This window comes from Manis pentadactyla, chromosome 15 (genome assembly GCF_030020395.1).
Source record: "Manis pentadactyla isolate mManPen7 chromosome 15, mManPen7.hap1, whole genome shotgun sequence".
Taxonomy (NCBI): domain Eukaryota; kingdom Metazoa; phylum Chordata; class Mammalia; order Pholidota; family Manidae; genus Manis; species Manis pentadactyla.
In genome coordinates this window covers 4,862,136-4,886,376 of record NC_080033.1, presented here as the reverse complement: position 1 = coordinate 4,886,376, position 24,241 = coordinate 4,862,136, and the positions used below count along the sequence as shown (strand labels likewise).

At 35.7% G+C, this 24,241-nt stretch overlaps 2 protein-coding genes and 1 long non-coding RNA gene across 3 annotated transcripts in view; 2 read left to right on the top strand and 1 right to left on the bottom strand.

Moving 5' to 3' along the window:
* Nucleotides 1-24,241, bottom strand: part of LOC130680903 (zinc finger protein 541-like) — a 507,420-nt gene that overhangs the window by 143,013 nt on the left and 340,166 nt on the right. The window lies entirely within an intron of this gene.
* The window catches only part of LOC130680917 (uncharacterized), a 477,927-nt gene that overhangs the window by 140,918 nt on the left and 312,768 nt on the right, over nt 1-24,241 (top strand). The gene's annotated exons all lie outside the window — the stretch shown is intronic.
* Nucleotides 18,248-19,080, top strand: LOC130680906 (ras-related protein Rab-33B). The gene has a single exon (XM_057492698.1). It carries the CDS (start codon nt 18,348-18,350, stop codon nt 19,035-19,037), a length of 690 nt encoding a protein of 229 aa, XP_057348681.1. The 5' UTR covers nt 18,248-18,347; the 3' UTR covers nt 19,038-19,080.

The following is a 24,241-nucleotide window of genomic DNA, read 5'->3' as shown; positions in this document are numbered from 1 at the left end:
TTTTTCTTAATAGAATAAGACAAAAATACTTATTAGAAGGGCAAATTACTTAAACAAACACTTCAAAAATAGAAAGTATTCACATACAAAGAAGGACATGAAAAATTTTCAACATCATTTCATTATTCATTAGGACAATACAAATTATTTCAAACTCATGAGAATTGCTAGAATTACAAAAATGGCTGATAATCCCAAGTGTAGGGAAGATATGGAGCCATTGAGCATTTTATACATCGCCAGTCGGCACACAGTATGAGACTGTTACTTTGGAGCGGCCATTTATCAGTTTCTTACAAAGTTAAGCATGCAGTTATATAACCTGGAAGTCCTTCTCCTAGGTATTTACACAAGAAGAGTGGAAATAGACATTCACACAAAGAATTGCTATTGAATGTTCATAGCAGCTTTGCTCTTAATAACCAAAGACTGGAAATACAAATGTCCATCAACTGGAGAACAGATAAACCAATTGCAGAACACTCTACAATGGATGGTACCCAGAAATAGGGAGGATAAATTGCTTTAGACACCACAAGTAAATGTCAGTAGCATTATGTTAAGTGAAAAAAAGTAGACACAAACAGCTATATTCTATTTTCCATTTGTAAGAAGTTCTAGAAAAGGCAAAGTTACACTGATGAGAAAGCAGAAGAGTATTTGCTTGGGGCTGACGGTAGGGAAGGACTTACTGAAAACAGACATGAGAAAACTGTTGGGATGATAAAAATATTCTATATCATCATTGTGGTTATTTGTGGATTACGTTTATCAAAACTCATGGGACTTCACACTTAAAATGGCAATTTTTTTTAATCGATTCTTTATTTAGGTAACAAGTTGCTTATGTTCACTGCATTGTATGAAACATCACAATATCATACTGGAAAGGTACTGTCAGTACAGGGTTGGATCAGAGTGGACAGTTCAAACAATAAACCATTTTGCATTCTTCATTCCCTATCTTTTCACAACCCCCCAAACCCAGTAAAGGGACAAACAGCTTGTAACATCATCATGTAAAGCACTTTTTAACTTACAAGGCTAAAATCTAAAGAATAAATAAAATATACTGTGGCGATAATTCCTTTTAGACCAAAAACCAGGTGCACAATGAATCAAATGATCAGGAAAGCTGTCTGTATTCAAATGTGTGGCTCTCCAGAAACAGCTTCAGGAAAATGTTACAGAAAATACCATGAATTCCATTTCACACAGGACCAGATGATGACCTATTCTAACTACACACAAGGGCAATTACATCCTGCTGAAACACAGTTTAAACATACAGGAAAATGTTTACAAAGCATCCACAACATGTAAACCATGTACAAGTGGATACATTCATTGCTTCTACCTCCTTTTAGATAAATATTTAACTCTTCATGTTCAGCATTAATTGGATACATGCAAAACTCAAAAGAATTCAAGGTTATTGTAAAAATAGAATTAAACTAATAATCTTCAAGTACCTTATGTGACAGCCACTCTGTACCGTGCCCAATGTTATAAAATGAAAGGTTTCTGAACCTATGAAAATATCTCTGTAATATTCCCTTAGATCTAAAATAGATCATTTTAAATGTATTTATAGTCATTTCAATGTGATATTCTGAGCTTTTAAAATAACGTAAACAATTAAAAATTATATCAAATTACACAAAACTTGTATTTTAAAAGCTGAAAAAGTAAAACTATAGAAACCCACATGTAAAACAAAAATCACAATTTACATTATAAAGGCAAGTATCTTCATTTAAAAAGTTTTGCAGTAGTGAGATGTCAAAGCAAATTATAAATAGCCATAAATTAATCTATTTGGTTTCAAAAGATTTTCTAGTGAGAGCTGAAGGATGTAGCAGATACATGCATAAAATTTGTTAAGGGTTTGTAATATTATTGCCAAATACACTTTATCTTGAAGCAGGCAACATTACAATTTGAACACTATTGGAGAACCCAGTTGGCAATACAGATAAAATTGGAAAATAATTAAATAACAATTAATAATAAATATAAATCTTATAGTAAATTGCTCAAATGAAATTTCAAGCCACAGAGCTGCAGAAGGCTTTCAATTTGATGAATTGAAAAAGAAACATCTCATACAAGTCTTTACTCTTACATGCTTATATGTTGTGTGTCTTGTCTAAAAAAAAAAAACAAAAAAACCCCAAAAAACAGAAACATAATGTATCTGCAGAGTACAGCTAACTATATTCCCATGCACCTCAGGCACATTTGTTATTTGTGGTGAAATAACCCCGTTGGTTCCTAGGGCCAAAAGTTCAATACAGATGGACTGAGGGTGGCAAAAAATACTGTAGTACAGGCAATGCTACAAGTGGCAATTATCAGAAAACACAAATATGAACAAATGATGGGAAATGTTAATGATTTTCTGCTCATATCACAAAACGTTGGGAATCCACAAGAATATTTTTCCCTTGTATTGAAGAAAATTGTGATTAAAAGTTTTTTCCCCCAATTTTCAGAATCAAAAGCATTTTAGAAGGTTTATAAGGCTACCATGGGTCTTCTAGATCTCCAGCACCCCCATCACTTTCTCTATGTGGATTCAGCCTACTATAAACAGCTTCAATAATACTGCGCTTGCCAGCAAGACCTCCCCCAGAAGGCAAATTTGGGATATTTTCTGCAGACAAGATGCGCATGACATGGGCAAGATCAGGCATTCCTTCCTCACCAGACTTCTCCAGGATTTCTTCAACCCGTGATTCCAAGTACTTATCCAACTCTGAATCTTTTTTCACTGCTTCATCTGAGACCTTAGGGGCATTTGAAAACCAAACTAGTACAATACTCATGTTATCCCGACTTCCAACAGCCGTGTGTGCATCTTCCGTTTCCACTCTCCATCCTTGCATGCTGCTCAGGCCATAACGTAAACCATTCCCAGCACCATGAGCATTATGTTTCTCAGTTTTAGGTTTATCCAAAAATGCACCCATGTTTAGTAACGAAGCTGAGGCGAGGGAGAGCGGCGAGGTGTGGGGCGTCTGCTCGAGCCCGCCGCAGACATCCCCCCCCCCCGCCTGCTGCACTCAGCCCAGGCTTGCAACGGAGGAACGACCCTGCCTCAGCCGCCGCTTTCCCCTCGGGGTCTCGGCCACCGCCTCCGCCGCCTCCGGAGCTGTTTACACCGTCGGGCCCCGCACGCCGCCGCCGCCGCCGCTGCCGCCTTCTCTCCACCCTAGCGCCGCTGCCGATTCGGCCGCCGCCACCTCCTCCGTCGCAGCCTCGTCTCTCTGGAGCATCTTCCAGCCACCGAACCCTGAGAAACAGAGACTCCAGCCGCGCCGGCAGGAAACTCCCCCGCAACTGCGAGGGGGACGCGGCGGTCAGAGCACCGGCGGCTTTTCCGCCATTGAGCAGCAGCCGCTCGGCTCCTGCTGCCACAATGGCAATTTTTATATGTCAACTATGCCTTAAAAAGTCTGATTGAAACATAAATTAATTTTTATATTAAATTAGTGCTGTTCAGCTGTAAACATCTAACTGCTCCTTTCATGACTCTTTATTTGAACTGTTTGGAATGGCATATTTACATCTCACTTTTATGTTATTGAACCTTAGGATCTCTTTAACTTCGTTTACAATTTTGTTATGAAAGAAAAGCTACGTGAACGTAGCAATATAATTTGGTTACTGGGCCTAAATTTGCTATTAATTTCAATAGTCACTTAAATTATATCATTTATTTCACCAAAATCAGCCTGTTCATCAAGAAAATAATCTATGTGATATACCGTGTGAATCAAAATCACGAAGTACTTTATTTGAAATGTTAGTTCATACTACTTGTAGCCTCATCATATTATCAAATTCATTTATAGGTTGTGAAAATATTTTCAAAAGATATAGTCTGAAAACCAGATTTCAGACCGACAATGGGTGTTTTTAATCTATTCATTCTTTTCAGCTGTTTTCTATGGAGTATACTCAGTATACTTTCAGTCTTAGTCAGTAGTTACCTTTAAAAAAAATTAATGGGCTTTTCCAAATACCCATCTTGAAACCATAAGAAACCATGTTCTTTGGATCAATTTCTATTATTTCACATTTTATACATATATTTTAAAAACCACAGATTAGAGGCATATTTCCTTTTCAGAAACATAACAGTTTGTGCAAACCCAGTGTTATTAGAAGGCAGCGCCATCAGTGGATGACTCTAGAAACAAGCATAACTCAAATTTACTTTAGAAACCACAGATCTGGCTTGGATTGAAAGTAACTGAATCAGCGTGGTGTGTTCCTTTAAGCTGGTCCAACTTCTTCATTCTCTGCAGAATTCAGAATTCCTTTAGTATTGCTAATCATGACAGAATTGTCTCTAAATTTGTTAGTCAATTGATTGAACATAGTTTCATGGTATAACTATTTCAAATGCTATTATTCATTTTATTTATAATGATTTGAGAAGGTGGATGATTTGCCAGAGGTCATTAGGAGAGAGAGAGAGAGAGAGAGAGAGAGACGGGGGACAGGGCAAGGGGAGGAGGGTGGGAGGGAAAAAGAGAGGCAGAGAGTAAGTGTTCAGAGTAAAAAAAAGTGACAAACATTAGGTTTTGCGAATGCTTGGGTGGTGGTCTTTTCATTTCATGACACTGCTAATTAACACATGAGTGATTTGTGGGTCATGGATAAAATATGCAAGTAAATACGCAAGGGTGAATGCTGCAAACATGCAGGAAATTTTTATTGTATTTCTATAAGACTAAGTTATTAGGCTTTCCATACTGGTAAACGTTTAACATTGTGTGAAATAAAAACTCATATGTGATATAAACATATAATGTATTAATGAAATGGAAGTTTTTTCCATTTTTCTAAATTTTATAATAGAAAGGAAATAGTTCCATGCCTTATGAGCTATATTGCCTAAACTACGTGTGGTGCCCATGAAAATACACAGCTAATATTTCTAGCTGTGGGAAGCCAAGTGATTGAAGGTCCCACCCGCTGCCCTGGATCCACCATCATGGCAGTGCCAAAGCCATATACTCGCCAACGTAGCTCCCGGCCAGTACCTGACATGGCGAGATACTAAGGCAGGCTCGGTCTGGCGAGGCCGGGACTGTTCCATCTGGAGCCTCAACTTCATGCTTTCCCACCATCCTAGCTGCAGTGATAGGTTCTCTCAGTACAATCCTCATTCCTCTCTCTCCTTCCACAGGAGTCCCATCAGCATCAGGGTGGGAAGGCTCTCCCACCTATTCCTGTTCCTCCCCGTTAAATCTATTCCATGTCTAATTCCATCTTGGGATCCCTTTTTAAAGGCATAAACTAACACAGGTTTCTTCTTAATAGCTCTGATCTTGAGTTTCTGTACTTATAAAATATAGAAAAAGATCTTCACTTTGCTTACTGAGTAGGATTTCAGTTTGAATTCACAAAGAGGGCACTTTGAAAGCACTATTTATAAATGCATTGCACATATCTTCATCTAAAACACATTATTTCCTGTACAAAGAAGAAACAAAAACACTATGAATAAACTGTGAAATGCCAGCAATTGTAAAATGTAACTCAATTCCAGAGGGAAAAAAAATGCGTATTTTAGAGTCAGTGAAATTGATCATTATTGTTTCCATTATAATAAGTATTTCTCAGTATAGGTAGCATACAGCATATCCTTCATTTCTCATAACTACTTTTGTGATGTATAGCCTTTTTTGTCGTGAAGAATACAAAATTAATAAAATTCCTCTACATGCTCAGTTCCAAACATTTGCTTACACATCTGGTTGCACATAAGAAGAAACATAACAGTTTGATTACACATATGTTACATGTAGTTTAGTGCAAATGCCCTTGAGGCAAAAAAGGAAAAGCCCAGAAAGTCTCACTGATAATTGGATGTCATCAAGTGCTTTTATAAATTTCAAAATAACATCTTCTAATTCATTAACTGACTTCCACCAGAGTTCTCAGGCTAAAAGTGTTTTTCTCATTTTGTGGATGGGCAAATGGAAAAGGTAAATAACTTCATGAGGTCACCCAGAAAAACAACCAAAGCCAGGGATATGCAGTCCAAGATTTTGCCCATTTGACAGGCTGCTTTAAGAGTCTGTGTCTTATAAATATATTAGTTTTGCAGAAATTCACTTTTTAAAAGATTATTACTTTCAGAAAACTATGCTGAGACTTCCAAAATTTTACCAGTAATGTGACTTTTTTTTTTTTTTAAAGCCTTGCAAAAATTAAGAATGTTAGTTCAGGATAAGGTTTCTGAGTCTTGAGTCTCTTGGCTTTTCCTCATTTGTAAAATGTCACACTGATCATATGAACTGAGTGGCTCTATTTTTAACAGCTGTGCTATGGCAACACTCTTGGGGAAAAACCTTTAGTAACACTAATAAGATCTGGGCAGCCACTTTGACAAATAAAGCCTTGTAAATAGTGACACTGCCACCAGGAAGCATCAGCTCATCACGGGAGGAAGGTCACAGTGGTGGGTTTGCCTTGGTAAAAGTTGCGTCCTCTTTTTGTCAGCAAAGCTTTTATTTTCTGTCATTGTTTTTCCTTTTTGTCAATCAACTCCAAAATAGCAAAGGTGGAACCTTATAAAAAAAGCTTGTTTTTTAAAAAAAATTCCTCTGTCCTCTCTGTTTCATCCTCTTCTCTCCCTTGACTTATTTTTCAGAAAACAATGATCTGTTTGTTCTTAGTTCATTTTCAGGTATGTGTTGAAACCATTCTGGGTAATAAATAGTTAACAGGACATAGTCATCATTCCTTCAGAGATTATTTGGAAATCTCAAATCTTATGGTGCTTACATGCTTCCTCTCAATGGCATGCTATCAAAATGTTTGCTATTTAGTTTATCAACAAATAATATTCTCTCATTATTGGTCTAGTTCCCAAATTTCCTGTCTTCAATATAACTGTGCTTCAATTAACAAAAAAAGAACGAAAACAAATATACTAAATACTTAACTATATTCACAATGTTGTGTGAGAAATCTTTATTTTTACCCTCTATCCCAGATTTGTTTTACACATGTATCTACCTGTCTGCTAGGCATTTGCAAACTCAGTATGGCGCACACTATTGATTTTGCCTCCATATCTGTTCTCTCGTCTATAAAGTCTCAGTTTGTGGTGCTGTTATCCATGCAGATGCCCAAGTTAGGAACTAAACTCTTACTCTTCCTTCACCCTAACACTGCCATTTATAATCAATTACCTAAGCCCTTCTAATTTTGTCTTGTTAATTGTCATTAGATTAAAACTTTCTACTTCTGTGTCTGCTTTTGCTGAGGGTCTCATTTTCTACCCAGAGTAATGGAACAAGTTTTTAAATCATCTGTCAAACTACTTTTCCAATACTTCCATTCTGCAGCTAGATCAACCTTTTTAGAAAACACAAACTTCGCTCCCCTTAAAAATCATTAAGGGCTTCATTTTTGAACATATGATCTTTAATTTTATTTAATAATGTATGAGTTTCTTGCTTATCTTTCCTATCCTGCCTATTGATATATGACTGTCAAATCATATACTTTAACAAGTCCCAGTATTGGAAATTGTTTCATAGCTGTAGGTCTTCATATACACATGTACTGTATTCTGTGACTGTACTGTGTGATACCACAGTTTATGATTCACCTGTCAAAATCTGACACAATTTTATATTTCCAGTACCAAGCTGTAATATTCAACTAAGTTGAACATTTAAGTTATTTCTCTCTGATATGGCCAAGATAGTAAATGTTAGCTGTTACAACAGACACATTAAAACCTCAGTGGCTTTACAAGACAAGGTTTATTTCTCAATTCCCTGAATAGCTCTCCTTCAAGTAGACTCAGAGTTCCAAGCTGTTTCTTTATTGTGGCTCTTCAGCCTCCATAAGGCCTTCTTGGTCATTGTCAAAAAGAAAGAGAGAGGGAGAAGGGAAATTGTCTTTTAGGTGATTTACAGTCCACAATCAGACATCATCAGATGGCCTCAGACTAACTGCAAAACTGTTGTAAATGTGTGAGGGTTGTTTACCATAATCGCTGACCTGCCTGATAAGAATCACAGCCCTGGTCTGTACTTGTTTACCTTGCCTGCACTTGTAGAATTGCATGTGTTACATATAAGCATTGCCATTGTGCGCTTGCTTTTCTCTCTCTCCAACTTGAATATGAGCTTCTTGACAACACAGGAAGTTTCCTGCTTGTTGTTGTCTGTACAGACTCATACAATCGCAAATGATAAGAGTTTATGTTTCCACAATGAACAATACATGCTGAGTTGATGTTTGGTTATGAGCAGGACCAAATACGTGGAGGCAGTTAAATGTGTGGGAAACAGCCTATCGACTTGGACGATAATGGCTAGTACAGTAAATATTACAGAGGCTTTTTCATTCTTATGTATGAAATGTGAATGAAATTTTTGGTCTATGCCAGCATGCCTTATTGCATGCTTATTCAACCTGTGAATATAACTTTTCAAGATAACTTGTGCCATTTGGCAGGAATGCCATTTTACGGCACTCCAATATAAACAGACAGAGAGTAAGTCCTCGCTGGGGGAGACTAACATCCCTTCTTCATCAAGATTTCCCCGTGGCTTTTATTACACGTATGCTGGGTTAGGTGCACTGTACGGCTGTTTCAAGCCTAGTCGTTTGCCATGTGTGACCCTGTTTTGTATGTCAGAGAATCCTCCTTTATTATTAAAAGATTAAGTGTCTAGAAACCACAAAAAAAGGTCTGCACTTGAACTACTGACGCTTCTCAGTATGTGGAACTGGAGAACGGCGGGCTTTATGACCTGCGCTCCATGACGCTGCCAGGCCGCAGCGTTTCTCACCTAACTACACCCCATATGATAGGAAGTTTTTCTCTTTGTGGGGTGAAGAGCTTCAGCACCAGCTTCTTCTCATGTCATTAAATGGCCAAATCACTGACTCCTGCCACCAACACACTGGAAACAAAATAGAGTTCTTGAGTCCGTTGCTTTGTGGAAATTGCTTTCAACGTACATATTTTTAAGTTGCAAGTACTTTTTCATAAATGCTCCCATCCTACATTCTACAGTGTCTGTATTCCTATCTGGGGATGACGGAAGCTGAGTGGAATCCTTTAGCAGTGGGATAATTAATCTGCTAGAGTTGTGCAATGCTGGGGAGACGCTGTGGGTGGGAGACCAATATGAGTCTCCTGCTGTGGTTTGAAAAAAGTCACATGGACTGGAAGTAGGTTACTAGCAATACAAGTATTTAACTGAAGTATTTAAATCCTTGGTAGACAAGAGTTCTAAGAACAGAATTTGGGAGAAAATAATTATCATAGTTCTCTTGACAAAGACCTAATGGAACCGACAGGAACCTCTCCACAGCTCAGGGTTCGAATATTGTCATATGAAGACTGGCTTCAGTCACAACTAGCTAGATTAGCAGTAGGTTGCTATCTCTCTCCATCTTCACTGAATTGGCCCATATACAAAATCCTTGTGAAATTTAAGTGGATTCTCATGGTAGACAATTGACCCCAAATCCTTAGTCAGTGCTCCCAGAGCTTGCATGCCATTTAGAGTGTCTGTGTTGGGTTCAAGATATAGGTATTTAGCCTTGGCATCTTTTTTTCAGAATGGGCCTTCCTTTTGACAAACTAAATCCCAAATTCAGACTTTTTATTCCATCCCAGTGAGTTTTCCTCTCTTTGGGGAAAATGGTTCTTGACATTGTTTCCCTTTCCTACCAGCAGATATCAGTTGGGAATATATAAATTCATTAAACAGGTGAGCCTTTGATAATCTTCTTAGAATGCTCTTGATCATTCATATCCCTTACCTCCAGCTCAGAAACCTTTGTGTTTGACTAATAATGGATATTGGAGCAGTGTTGTTGGCCTAAACTATTCTGTTACCGTTTTTTCATGGGACAGTGAGTATCAGTTTAATTTACATTTACATAACAGAGTGATAATTCTTTTGATTTGAACAAAATGCACATCAGCTAAATGTGACTTGCCTTTTCAGTAAAAAACAGGGATCCCTAAAGGGGACAGTGGCAGGACAGAAATAGAAATAGAAACCTTTTTAGTTATCTCAAGCCAAAAAAAGATGGATTGTACAGAATTAGATTCTCCCTTACACCTCATAGAATGACTGGAGAAGGTAGAGTCAGGGACTCCTATTACATCAGTCAATTCAGAATTGCAATCCTGTGCCCAGCAAGTTCCTGTTGCTGTTCTCTAGGCTACTCATCCATCTCTTGGCAGCAGGTTACCAGGCCCCGGGATGCCAGGTCCACCAATGTAACTGGCACGGACACTCACATCTTGAAGGACTCTGTTGGAAACAGAAATACTTCACCTCTGTCTTCCAAAACTAACCTGTGTTTATCTAGAAACAACTAGATAAAACTGCTAGAACCAAAGTCGTTTCCAGAACTTTAGTTCAAAGGAGTGATGGGAAGGTAGACTGTAAGTTTCCCAGGCTGTGTACTTGCAGGCTATGTTGGGAAAGTAATTTTTTAAGAGATTTTCAGCCTGTATTGTAAAGGAGGACTCTTACTGAGTACCACTGAATACATTCAGCCCAGGCATACGCACTACACAGAAATGAAAGGATCGAATAAGAGAATGGTGAGAAGTGTGAAGGATGATTTTAAACTGAAGAGAGCACCTCCTATGTAAGGATGGATTAAGATTCTTAAAAAATATTTTAAAAATCACACAGTTATATAAAATGACTTAGATGTTTTTGAAACAGATCAGCAGCAGCAAATAGAAGAAATACTTGTTGATTTTTGTTCTCACAATTAAGAAATTTTAATTGAGGTCTGTTTATTGCTGATGTAGATCTAAATAGAAATATATCCATTTTCCCCTGTTTTGCTCTATTTAAAATTGTATATCATTGCTATAAAATTGCTGTGACATTTTAGGGGCTTGCCTAAAATCAGCTAAGCCTTTGTCTACTTGATTTTTTTCTCGATGACAAGTATGTATCATATTATGTCATTAGTTGTTTTCATGTCAAGAGTAGTATCTTAAAATTGAGAAAAACTTAGTGAAAAGACACACAGCAATGACAGAAGCTACCCTCAGGACTGTTCTGAAGTGTTTGACCCGACTAATCAAAGTGTGTAACGATACAGTCTTTCTACTGCCGTTCCGGTGTCTGAACTGCCTTTGGAGATTGTCAGCTGCTGGTAGATTGTTTGTATCACAGATTTTCAGCAAAAACATGTGTTGTGAAGGTAATTAGAACCAGTGACCATGTGTTTTGAAAATATATTCCATTACAGAGTTTCTGAGCTATTCCACTGCTCCAAGGATTTTATTAGTTTAGTCTGTATGTTTCTGACTATAGTTTTTAAAAATACATTTTTTTGTAACGACAAAGGTGATATCAGTCAATTTCTTTGGAACAGATAAAGGTTTTGAGTCTTGTTGGAACACCTGCAGTTTTGAGTTTTATTCTGGGACTTAATCTTGAGCCAAACATGGCCCTTCTGGAAACCATCTCCATACTTATCTCACCAAAACGATTTGGAATAGATAGCAGATACTGGATTTTTTACCAAAAAATGTTTTCTGACTTTGCCTTTTCTGATGTGTGACATTGAATCTACTACCCTTCCTTTCACTTAGGGCAACAAAAGATAAGTAAAGACAAAATAAACAAAACAAATGTATTGCAACTCAATATCAACGATTGTGGGATCATTAATGTTTGAATAGAAGAACTAAAAAATACGCACATCAATCTGTGTGTTCATGCATTTGCTCCTCACCTTATCCTATCATGGGCAAAATTTGTGACCCCCTGGAAAGGCTTTTCATCTGACTAAATGACTACACAATTTCATGTCCAGATTGGAACATTTTTGAGAGTAAAATGGGACTCTATTCCTAATCATACCAAAATAACAGGTGCAAACTTGATCTGTTCCAGCAATCGTGGATGTAAGCATGTATCTACATATTGACTGTGTTAAGGTAATAAAAAGGTCTATCCTTCCGTCTCAGCACACCTCACAATAGGCCTATTTGTGCCTGATATTTTAAAGGTACCATTTTGTGTCTTTTACTTGAATGTATTTTTCAGGTGCCAAGGCAGAAAATGTCACTGGGGGAGTTGACATGCTTTTTGTTTGTTTTGCTGAAATATAAATGAGGTCATCAGCAACTACTCTGAGAACATTTCTTGAGAGAATGTCTAAAGGTTGAATAAGTAAGAGAGGCAAAATGTACAGAAACTATGGGCTAGTGAACTGAAAATAAACTTTATTATTTCAATAGAGCTGGATTTACTGTACCTGAGAACTCTGACAACTAAAATGCAAGTGGAAAATACAGATCATATGAAGGACCAGAAATAAAATGTGAATGGATTGAGTCAAATTTATCACTACTGCCAAGAAAAATAATTGAAAGTCCACATAATTCTGATGCCATGGCATAAAGGTCTACTTTGTACCTAAGATGGCATCATGATGCTTTTGATTGTATATTTATGTGAGGTCCCATTACATTTTGGTAAATTGGCCAGTATCATCATGAGTCATAACAATGTTCAAATGACAACAAAATAAAATACTCTGTTTTGAACAGGTTGAATTAATTAAAAAACCTAGAGATATTATAGCACTTAACACAGACATAAAAAAACTATATACTTTTGTAAGAAACAGGTCATATTTTTATGTTGCTCAGAGAAGCCAAATGGCAATGTGGTCCATCTGGATTTCTTGAAACTCTACAAGTGTAAACTCCTAGGCATTTTCTGATAGAAAATGGATTGCAGTGTGTTGTTTAAAATATAGTTAAACATTCATAAAGCTTTCCCAGTACTATATTTATAGTACCCAAACACACAGTGACATGCACAGTATGTCATCTGTTCAAGAAAACTTCCATTAATGGGTTTCTAAATGATTAGTTACAAAAGTAGATCCTGTAATTGATTTATAATTTTTCTTTCAAGAATACTATGTTTATGAATATTAACACAAACTTCTTATCAAGCAATTACTACATTCATGTTCAGAAGCCTGTTAAATGTAGCAAATGTAATTGACTATTTGAGAAGCATATTAAGTAAAATTTCTTATCTGAAATATGATAGATGGCATTATAAACAAGCCTTAAAAAATCTCAAGGTGTAAGTCCTTGAAAAAAAAGTGTATTTCTACAAGTCTAAAAATAAGAGTATATAGAATCTTGTTCTAATAGAGAATAACTGTCATCTATACTACCAACTACCACTTGAAATATTTAAAATATTAAGACTATTCTCTTGGGACTCTTGCTGATTAGATGCTGTTAGTGTCTAGAATAAAGCAAATTGAGTAGTATTCCTTTAACAAAAGTATCTTTGTAATATAGTTAAGAAAAATAATTATGTCCACATCTATTTATTGTATCTACCTGTTTAGCATCGAACTACCTATCTAAAATGTTACCTGTTATTCATAAAGAGAAAAATTTGGTTCACATATAATTTTTTCAAGATTAATTTGATATATGAAATAAGCAATATTGGCTTACAAATAGTATTAATTTTTATTGCCTCACACTAAAAGTTTAAATAATACAATGAATTTTTTAATGATTTTCTCAATCCTTTAGTATCCTGTGTCTTGGACAGGTGGAACTGATTTCCGCTTTCCTTTGTATCCTTCTGCTGTCTGCATGAATTTAACAAGGAATGTCCTCCTATTTTGCAGACAGAACTGCCAACCTAATTAGACTGTGAAACCCCTGAGGCCAGGAGCTGTCTTAATTTTTCCCTTCTGATTACTCGTTAACACCATATAGCACATTCAAGATGCTCAATAAAGCATTTCTTTTACTTTGAACTTTTTTTTTCCAATAGCTTGAAGTATAAGGGGAGATGGCAAAGGTGGTCGAAGGAGTTTCCGTATACATTCCTCTCAGCTTTCCCTAATGCCCACATAATGTATACCATGGTGCTTTGGTCAATACTAAACCACTAGCTTTGGTAATACTGTTAACTAAACTAAAGACTTTATTTGAATTTCACCAGTTTTTCCCACTAATGTCTTTTCTTTCTGTTCCAGGGTTCAGTACAGGGTACCACATTGCATTTAGTTATCATGTCTCTTTAGCCTCCCTTCATCTATGCTAGGTTCTCTGTTTTTCCTTGTTTTTTATGACCTTGACAAATAAGAATGAGTAAGCAAATTTATTGAAAACCAACTAATCTACCTTACTATGTGTTTGTGAATAATGAGAACTGTATTGTATAAAATATGCACTTATTCTATTATTGCATCATAATTATTTGTCTTAAAATTTCTGATGTATATTATTATGTAATGTAGCTTAAACGTTAACATGGAGGCAAATATACTAACCAGAGTTACCGTTTTTATTCTGATTGTGAGTTTCAAATGCGAAAATTATTTCCAAAGGTAAATGATCATAGGCTTCTTCAAGGAATAAGAATTAAGAACCAATGAACATGTAGTGCTAGTGAGACAAAGACAGAATGGATTAGGGTTAAGAACATCTACTTTGAATTCAGAGATACCTAGGTTTGGTCATGTACTTGGCCATTTACTTACTATGTAGATTCAGGTGAGTTACTTATTTCCTAAAGCCTAATTTTTTGTTTACTTAAATAAAGAAAATAATGTTACTTACTTCACAGGTTATACTGAAGACTAAGTCTTGTAATTAATGTCCCTTATTAAATTAAAATTAGCTATTAAATAAATATAATTAATGAACTAAAAGAAAGAAGAAGGAAAAGGAGATTAAAAAATGATCATTCAAGAATATAAAGGTCTTATTCAACTGAACAAACTATAAGAAATCTAATTAATAAATAACTTATGGAAAGTATGCATACCTTCTTGAGAAAACCCAAGACAATTAACTCACATGTTATCTGTTGATGTTTTTATTTAATATTTATCAGAAAGCTGTATAATTGGAGACTTCTATAAATTTTTAGTGTCCTTATAAATTAGTTTATCTCAATAAAATACCTTATTATTAATGTAATGCACACAAATGGCCACTCCCACGTTTTAACAGTCTACTATGACACCAAAGAGCTCAGTTAAGAGAAAGGCTGTTACACTCTCAGCCATTGGCTAATGTATTCTAGGCACATTTCTCAGCAAATTTATCCATTGTAGAAAAGTCACATGTTTTTGTTCCCTAAATAAAATGTACACTATACTAGAGATATTTTATGGAGAAAACTTCATCTTCAGAAAATAGAAAAATAATTTTTAAAATCTGAGTTATTTTCACACTGGCAGTTTAGATGGGTTTCACATCTATTGCTTCTGGCTATTTCTATTTTCAGCAGCAAGTTGCGACTTCATGTGTCATTTTTTTCTGTTGGATTTTTCCACCAAGTTTAACAAAATCCCATTAATTGTGATTGATAAGGAAGACAGAGTTGAACTGAGGATACAAAACCAAGCTGAAAGTAGTAATATTCTGGCATTTGTATTCAGCTTGTGTATTTCCAATGCTTTTTTTTTTGCTTTGTTTTAATTTTCTCATTTTATCTTTACCAAATATGTAAAGTTAATCAAGAGAATAACATTGAATTAAATATGCAATAGGGGAACTGAGCATAGACATAGTAATTTATTAGCTTTGTCATCCAGGGATTTCCTGGCAAAGCTGGTACTAATATCTGGTTTTCTTGAGTCATGATCCTTTTTACATTCCATAAAGCATATTAAGAAATCTTTTTACTAAAATGAATCATCTGGAATGGCATAATTTCCCACTACTTGAACACACACATAGGTCTCACCGGAAGCCCTTTTCTTCTCCAGAGACAAAACATTCTGTGAAAAAGCAAAGTCTATGAATCAGAAAATGAAAGATGCTTTAAATGCCAGCATTACCAATAGAGTGGGAAATTTAGTCATATCTTGCTTAATATTTTACACAAAAAGATGAAAATGTGGAATTTTAATTGTATTTTTCCTAAATTGTGCAAATATTACAGGTTTCCTTCTAAATTCAACTAAGTGAGTGAACAAGTGCTTCTTAAAACAACAGTAACAAAAAACTAATGCATGCACAGAACACTACTGGCCATAGTGCATACAAAGGGAGCAGAGCCATTATCTGTTCTGCAGGAGCAAGTCATCTGCTTGGAGATATAAGAAGTGTGTTGCACAGCCCTCCCCGTGACCCCCACGCACTATACGTGCTAATCGTAAGGCCCCGTTTCTTTATCCCCGCCCTTATCCCTCCCTTCCCACCCATCCTCCTCAGTCCCTTTCCTTTTGGTAACTATTAGTCCATTCTTGGGTTCTGTGATTCTGCTGCTGTTTTGTTCCTTCAGTTTTTCTTTGTTCTTATACTCCACATATGAGTGAAGTCATTTGGTATTTGTCTTTCTCCACCTGGCTTATTTCACTGAGCATAATACCCTCTAGCTCCATCCATTTTGTTGCAAATGGTAGGATCTGTTTTTTTCTTATGGCTGAATAATATTCCATTGTGTATATGTACCACATCTTCTTTATCCATTCATCTACTGATGGACACTTAGGTTGCTTCCATATCTTGGCTAGGGCTGTGCAACACAGAGAAGACAAGTAGTGATTTTATAGCATCTTACTATGCAGATGGACAGTGACTGTGAAGGGGTATGTGGGGGGGACTTGGTGAAAGGGGGAGCCTAGTAAACATAATGTTCTTCATGTAATTGTAGATTAATGATACCAAAATAAAAAAAAAGAACAATATACATGTGATGCTGTTGTTGCATATAAAAAAACTAGCATTCCAACAAACAATATAATATGGCTCTTAGTATGTCCACACTGAATAACCTAAGAGATCATGGGGAAGGAAAAACAGTGAGCAACCAGGGAAGGCTTTTTGCTGGAAATTTGAAGTAGGTGTGTCTTAAAAAGTCGTCAAGATTTGAAAAGGCAAAGAGAGAGAGGAGGGCATTCCAAACTAAGGAAAGAATGTGAAGTATAATGATATGAGTGAAAATTGGGAAATAATATTTGGAGATAAGTTCAAAGAATCTTAGAATTTTAGAACTTAAAGGAACTTCAAACATCATACAGCTCAATCTCCTGTTTCCTGTTTAGAATGCTAAAAATAAGAAAACAGGTGATTTGCCAGAGATGCACAGCTTATTAATGATTCAATTGGTACATGAATCAGGGTCTCTTCATTTTCGCAGTCTAGTGCTCTTTTAAATAAACAAGTTAAATGATACTACTTCACATTTAATTCAGTATGAATAAAGCAATTGAAATTAAAGACTGGAAACAGGAGGTTACCAAGGAGACGGCTTGAAAATACGTTGTGATTATTGTTAACCTGTAAGAGTTTCATCAAGTTCACTTCTCTTCCTGTTTCTGGCAGGAGATAGTACTTCTGAAGTCTAATGTGGTTTTTTGCAATTATGTGGCATGAAATGACTTCAGTAGTGCCAGAATATCATGAGTGAGACTGTACAGCAAAGTTTCCACCCCATTTTCAGTGTTGAGATTCAAATACAGTTTGGTTAAAGATTCTAATGACTATTCCAGACTTAGGAAATGCAATGCACATGGTTTGGTGGTGGTCGTGGTAGAAGGGCAGGCATAGGCTACAAGCTGCTATTGCAGGTCTGATTCTTATTTTTATTTTAATGACCAGAATGTATGTCAGATAATATTTTATGTGCTAATACAATTCATAGTGACTCATTAAAAGGCAAATAATAATTTGTGTGATTAGACATTTTAGGATCCAATTCTAATTAAATAAATAACTCAAAATTAAATTAACTAATTCAAATTCAATAAAACTTTATGAGTTCAATGGATATTTCTTTATGAATATTTCCCACATGCCAGGCGCTTTCTGTGTGATCATGATACATTAACAAACAATCAAAGTCCTGTCCTCTTGAAATGTATTGGCTAGTGGAAATTTAGTTCATTCCAGTTCATCTCCTATGTGCTAGATAATGTGACAAGAGGAGGGTGTGAAACGATGAAACAAAGTGAACCTCTTTTTTGAGTCCATTATTTTAAAATAGAAGGTAGACATAAATAATAATTACAAAACAATAAGGTACAATTTCCAATCAACAAATGCATTGTGTCAGATGCCACAGAGAGGAGCAAGTGAATTATTCTGTAGGCAGCAGACAGAAATAGTTTTACTAAGAAATGGGCTCTGTATGGGTTGCATTTAGAAAGCAGAGGTGAGAGTGATTGCGCGGCTTCCTACGGAGGGCGGGAACCCCGGACGTGGCGGGGCCGGGCCGGCAAGGGTGCGGGGCCTGGGTTGTTCTGCTTGGCCGCTGGGCAGACTGACCTTCTGCGCCGCCGTCCAGCCCCGACGGGTTCCGCACCTTCCCAGGAGAATGGCTTCGGAGATGGAGTCGTCGCTGGAGGCAAGCTTTTCGTCCAGCGGTGCGGTGTCTGGGGCTTCAGTGTTTCTGCCTCCGGCTCGCTCCCGCATCTTCAAGATAATCGTGATCGGCGACTCCAATGTGGGCAAGACATGCCTGACCTACCGCTTCTGCGCCGGCCGCTTCCCCGACCGCACCGAGGCTACCATCGGGGTGGATTTCCGAGAACGGGCGGTGGAGATTGATGGGGAGCGCATCAAGATCCAGTTATGGGACACAGCAGGACAAGAACGCTTCAGAAAGAGCATGGTACAGCACTACTACAGAAATGTACATGCTGTTGTCTTTGTGTATGATATGACCAACATGGCTAGTTTTCATAGCCTGCCATCTTGGATAGAAGAATGCAAGCAGCATTTGCTAGCCAGTGATATACCACGGATTCTTGTTGGAAATAAATGTGACTTGAGAAGTGCCATTCAAGTGCCTACAGACTTGGCACAAAAATTTGCTGACACACACAGTATGCCTTTGTTTGAAACCTCTGCTAAGAACCCCAATGATAATGACCATGTGGAAGCTATATTTATGACCTTGGCTCATAAACTGAAAAGCCACAAATCATTAATGCTCAGTCAATCCCCTGATAATGGAATTACCCTGAAGCCTGAACCAAAGCCTGCAATAACATGCTGGTGCTAAATAACAGTCTTTATGATATCAGTAAAGAAATACTTTTGAAATATGACAGTGATAAGTTGTAAGATTTAATCTCAAGTATAATGGATCATCCTGACACTTTGCTATTTATCATTGTCATGCTCACATTTATATCTTTTTTTTAAGGTATTATTGATATATACTCTTATGAAGGTTTCACATGAAAAAACAATGTGGTTACTACATTCACCCATATTATTGAGTCCCCACCCCCCATACCCCATTGCAGTCACTGTCCATCAGTGTAGTAAAATGCCACAGATCCACTATTTGCCTTCTCCATGCTACACTGTCTTTCCCGTGACCCCCCTACACCATGTGTACTAAACATAATACCCCTCAATCCCCTTCTCCCTCCCTTCCCACCCACCCTCTCCTCACCCCTCCCCTTTGGTAACCACTAGTCCTTTCTTGGAGTCTGTGAGTCTGCTGCTGTTATGTTCCTTCAGTTTTGCTTTGTTGTTATACTCCACAAATCACATTTGTATCTTGTATCTACTTAAGTTTGTCACTGTGACAACACAAGGAATAAGTTGTTTTCAGGTGAGGTTGAAAATGAAGCAGAAGTAGGATCAATCAGAGCATCTTTCCGTTGAGAGCCCAGTGAAGGAGGCTTCAGATGAGAGCGCAATAGAATTTTAAGAGTGGCTACTCAGTCCTGTTTTCCTGGGATTGAAAAAAACTGTAAGGTATATTTAGTGGTATGTCCTTTAATGGGAAGTGTTTGCAATAGGATAAAAACTGGAATTTGCCTCTCACTAGAGTTCTTTATTTGTACTTTTAATGTGTTTAATTGCATTATTATTGGTATATTTTGGAGCCAAGACTTTAGCTCCAGTGAGAAGAGAAGGCATAGAGTTCTGGTTCACAGTCCATAAAGAACAAATTTTTCAATGATTCTAGATGCTTGATATTTCTAATCAACATCAGTCAGTTTTACAAAAGTCATTGTTATTTTAAAAGTGTAATTTGGATTTTCTTCTTAAGTTCTATTAAAATATGCAAAAATAAGTCAGATCTTAATGCAAATGCAATGATATATCTTAATGCAAATACAATGATATCTTAATACAAATGCAATGATATATCATGCAATGATATGATATGAAGGTGCTTTACATTTTATTTTGATATTTTTAAACAGTGAAAAACTAACTGAAAGCATTTGAGGAGTCATAATTTGGGGGAAAATAGGTAAACATGGTTGCTGGCTACCACAGGAGACTTACTCTTAGCTTTTAGCTTTGTATCTGGAATAGTTCATTGCTTGCTGTCCCCCATCCCCAGTCTATTTAATGATTAAAGACTGAATAAACAAATCAACTTCATTTGGATCATAGCTCCATGGACATCCTTTAATTGCTATGAATCTGCATATATTTCTTTAATAATATTGTGTTACAGTACATCAGTTTAAAAAATCTTGGCACATTTTATGGTCACAACAAGCGATTCCTCCTCAGGATGAAAAATAGATATTGAGAAGTATCCTGTCTATGCCTCAGTTGTGGAAAGAATATTTCAAAAAGTTTTTTAACCCTAAATAATTTTATTTTGAATTTAAAACTTTGCACATAGGAAATAGTAAGCTTGCATATGAAACTATTACATGAATGGAATGTAAGCCATGAACTTTAACTGAAGTGTGCACATTCACTAATTCTGATAGATTGCTGCCCTTGATAGTAGTAGAAGAAATTAAAGCCAAAAGATGATTCTACTTATAACATTTTCAGAATGTGGGAAACCAATAAATATGGATTCTAATCTAGTTTAGGAATTTTGCTTAATTATCATGGTGGTTCTAACTGGATAATTTAATTATAAAAACAAGATAATACTATTAAATGAACTGAAAGTAATAATTATAGGAAATAATTCAGTTTTAAATATATTAGAGTTAAGGAAAAACAAATTGACTTTATGTCTACAAAGGTTTATCCATTTTTCTTATGCTAGAATTAAAAATGATTTTACTATCTAAATTAATGTTGATTTGTAACTTTTTTAGTAAAACAATGATAACTGTATGAATTGTGATGGAGTAACAGCTTTTTAAAGATGGGAATCTCTTTATTGCTTTTCAAAACATTTTCTAAAGTGTGGGAAGAAAGCTTACAGACTTTCCAAGCACATTTATGTTTTTTCAGTGCTATTAATGACTTTAAAAAAAAAGTAATTTAACTTTGTTTCTTTTTGTAAGAAGTTAGTGTCCTTTACAGTTCTGTGAAAGGACTTACTTTTTTACTTTAATATTTATTAAATTAAAAATGTTTGTTATCTCATTTGTAATGATTTAGTATTTTAATTTTTTCTATGTTTTTATTTTAAAAAGAACATATACTTTAATGGGAATAAAGCTTTTAGATATTTCCCAGAATATTTATAAAACAATTCATTGACTGTTGAGAAACCCCTTCCAAAATGGTGACTTATCAAACAACCAATTATTAATTTTTAAAGCACAAATCGCATATTTTGTAACTCTTGTGTGAATTTCTTTTAATTGTGACCCTTAGTTGGAAACATCAGATATGTTTTGGAAAAGTCTTAATTTGAGAACACCAAAGGAAGCTAATCCAAAATCTAGTTAGCTATTAATAGACAATGCTTTACTGACATATGGGTAATACATTTCATCTTGAAATCTAAACTGAAGTTAAGTACTTTTGTTGTGGAATAGTGTCACTGTAACCTTTTCCTTATGAAGTTCAATAAACCAGCTTTGCCATAAAAAAAAAAAAGCAGAGGTGAAGTTAAAATAAAACTGAATACTTTAGCAAATGTATAAAATCTTCCAATTTTGGAGTTGAAATGGTCATTTAAATAAGCAAAGGTTCTTATAAAATTTTACATACATCTTGCTTCCTATAAAATGGAGTGTGAATAATTTTTTCCCCCTTTTAATCCTAATAGTCATGGTACTGGTAACTTTTATAAGAAACACTGATTAATCAGATTTAATGAATGTAGATGAAGAATGTTTTTGCATTTTATATAATAAAATACAGTTCATTAAATATTATGTTTACAAGATAGAGCTGTTACACGTTAAATATTTAAATCTTTGCTGTTGATTACTGCTCATGAGTTCTACATTAAACTTAAGGCATTAAATGAAATTTGCATACTATACTGGCACTAAGCTCAGGTGGAATCAGTTCTCACATTAATTTATTACCTTCTCTCTAATCATCTAATATGCTAATTACAATTTTTATCCAGCCAGACTGAAAAATAGCTAAAGAAACATAGTATTAAACAGTCGCTTAGATGTAGCTGGAAACCCTATCTTCAATTACTTTAAAAAGTTGGCTCAAGTAATTGGAAATTTCCTTGCACTAAAAATGCAAGCTGATAAGTTATATTAATTTTGGCAGCTAAATATTACTTAAAAATAATTTTGGAACTTCACAAGCCCACCCAGTATTATCATTTATTTTCAGTGGAAAGCTTTCTTTTTACCTAATGAAAGATCCAAGATACCTAAATAAAAATAAAAGTATCCAGTGACCTTAGAAAACCCCCCCAAGGATGAGGGGAAATGCCCAATGAAAGAGCAAATAAAGAGAATGGACTTTTAATATCAACAATTGGTGGAGTCTATTTAAAACTGTGTAATCTATACGATCAAAGTTATATCTGTAGTTCTTAGTGAAAAGACAGTTCAGAGAGTAACTGTTTAAAATGGATTCTTGAAAGGCAAAAGCTCATCATATTAAGAACAGAAATTGTGAAAGTCTTTGAAAGAATTTATCAAATTTGTGCATGCTTGAAAGTTGTTTTTATTCCAAGGAATTTTGTTTCTTTTTTAATATGAAGAACTCTGGGTAAAGGTGAAAGGGAGATTCCTGAGGAGAATGATTTTGTTTCATTTCCCTCTGTGATTAGATTACATGGTATATCTTAAATTAAAATTTTCCTTTTCATACAGTAATTAGAATCATTATATATAACTTGAAATAACTTCCCTAAGAATTATTATCATTCTTTTGAAAAATGGATGCACTAATGGGCAAATTCTTTTGGCTTTCTATTGAGTCCTCACAGTGGGGTTTAACAGACATATTTGGGTTGAAAGCTCCATACTGTGCCTTAACAGTTGTATAACTGGGGTCAAATAGTTATCCCTCTCTATCAGCCTCCTCACTTGCAAACCAGATTTTTGTGAGGCTTAAATTAAGCACAGTTCTTAAATTAAGTAATTCTCTTTAAGGACAGTTAAATTTTCCCTAATAATTCCACCAAAATAAATGGTAAACTTTAGATGCCTATCTGATGCTCTAGAAGTCTGTTTTGTTTTCTTTTTCTTTTCAAGACAGTTGCCAGCAAAAGTATAACAAAACAAAACATGAAAAGAAAATACATATTAAGTCCCTACTATATTCAGTGCTAGGTTCTGTATGAGTTACAGAAATGTAGCCCATGAACTCTACCCTAAAAAAATATTATAATCCATTAAGTTATTTAACTTTGAAGATGACAAGTTAGGATAAAGTTTCTGCTACATAATGAAGATTTTAGTTAGTGGCATGCATTCTTCTAACTGGAAACTTACCCTGGTGATATTATCTGGATTTCTGTATGGGATTTGCTTAGATAAATATGTATATCCATCAATTTTTTTTCACTTCCATCAATAAAACTTCTTGGCTAGAATCCCAGAGCAGCCACCTTCTTCTCACTTTACTAGACCACAGTGTAGTGAAGCCGTACACGTTGAGGTGCTGGGTACATAGCACGCATGGGAAGCAGTCTTTGGGGAGAAGGGTTTAGGAAGTTATACCAGTTCTTTTGGGTGTTATTTTGAACATACAAGGGAATGTTTACCAAACAGCACCCTAGTGATTACTGAAATTCCTTCCAGTTCTAAAAATTCCATGATTCTATGATTCTGTAATTTAGCCTATAAAAACACTCTCCAAAAAAAAGTCAATTGAGCCATTCAGGAAATAATACCACTAGGCCCGTCATGTTTGTACGTCAGCCTTTTGGATGGACCACTATTTATTTTCATAGTTCTCATCTTGATGGACCTAAATAGCAAAGGAAAGATATAAAAATATTGTCATTATTATCAGCTCTTATTTTTTGCAAGCTTGGAATTCATTTTGTGGAAAATCATGAGATTTATCCTGACTCTAGCTCATTTGTGTTGGACCAAGGTTGAAAAGTAAAATAAAATA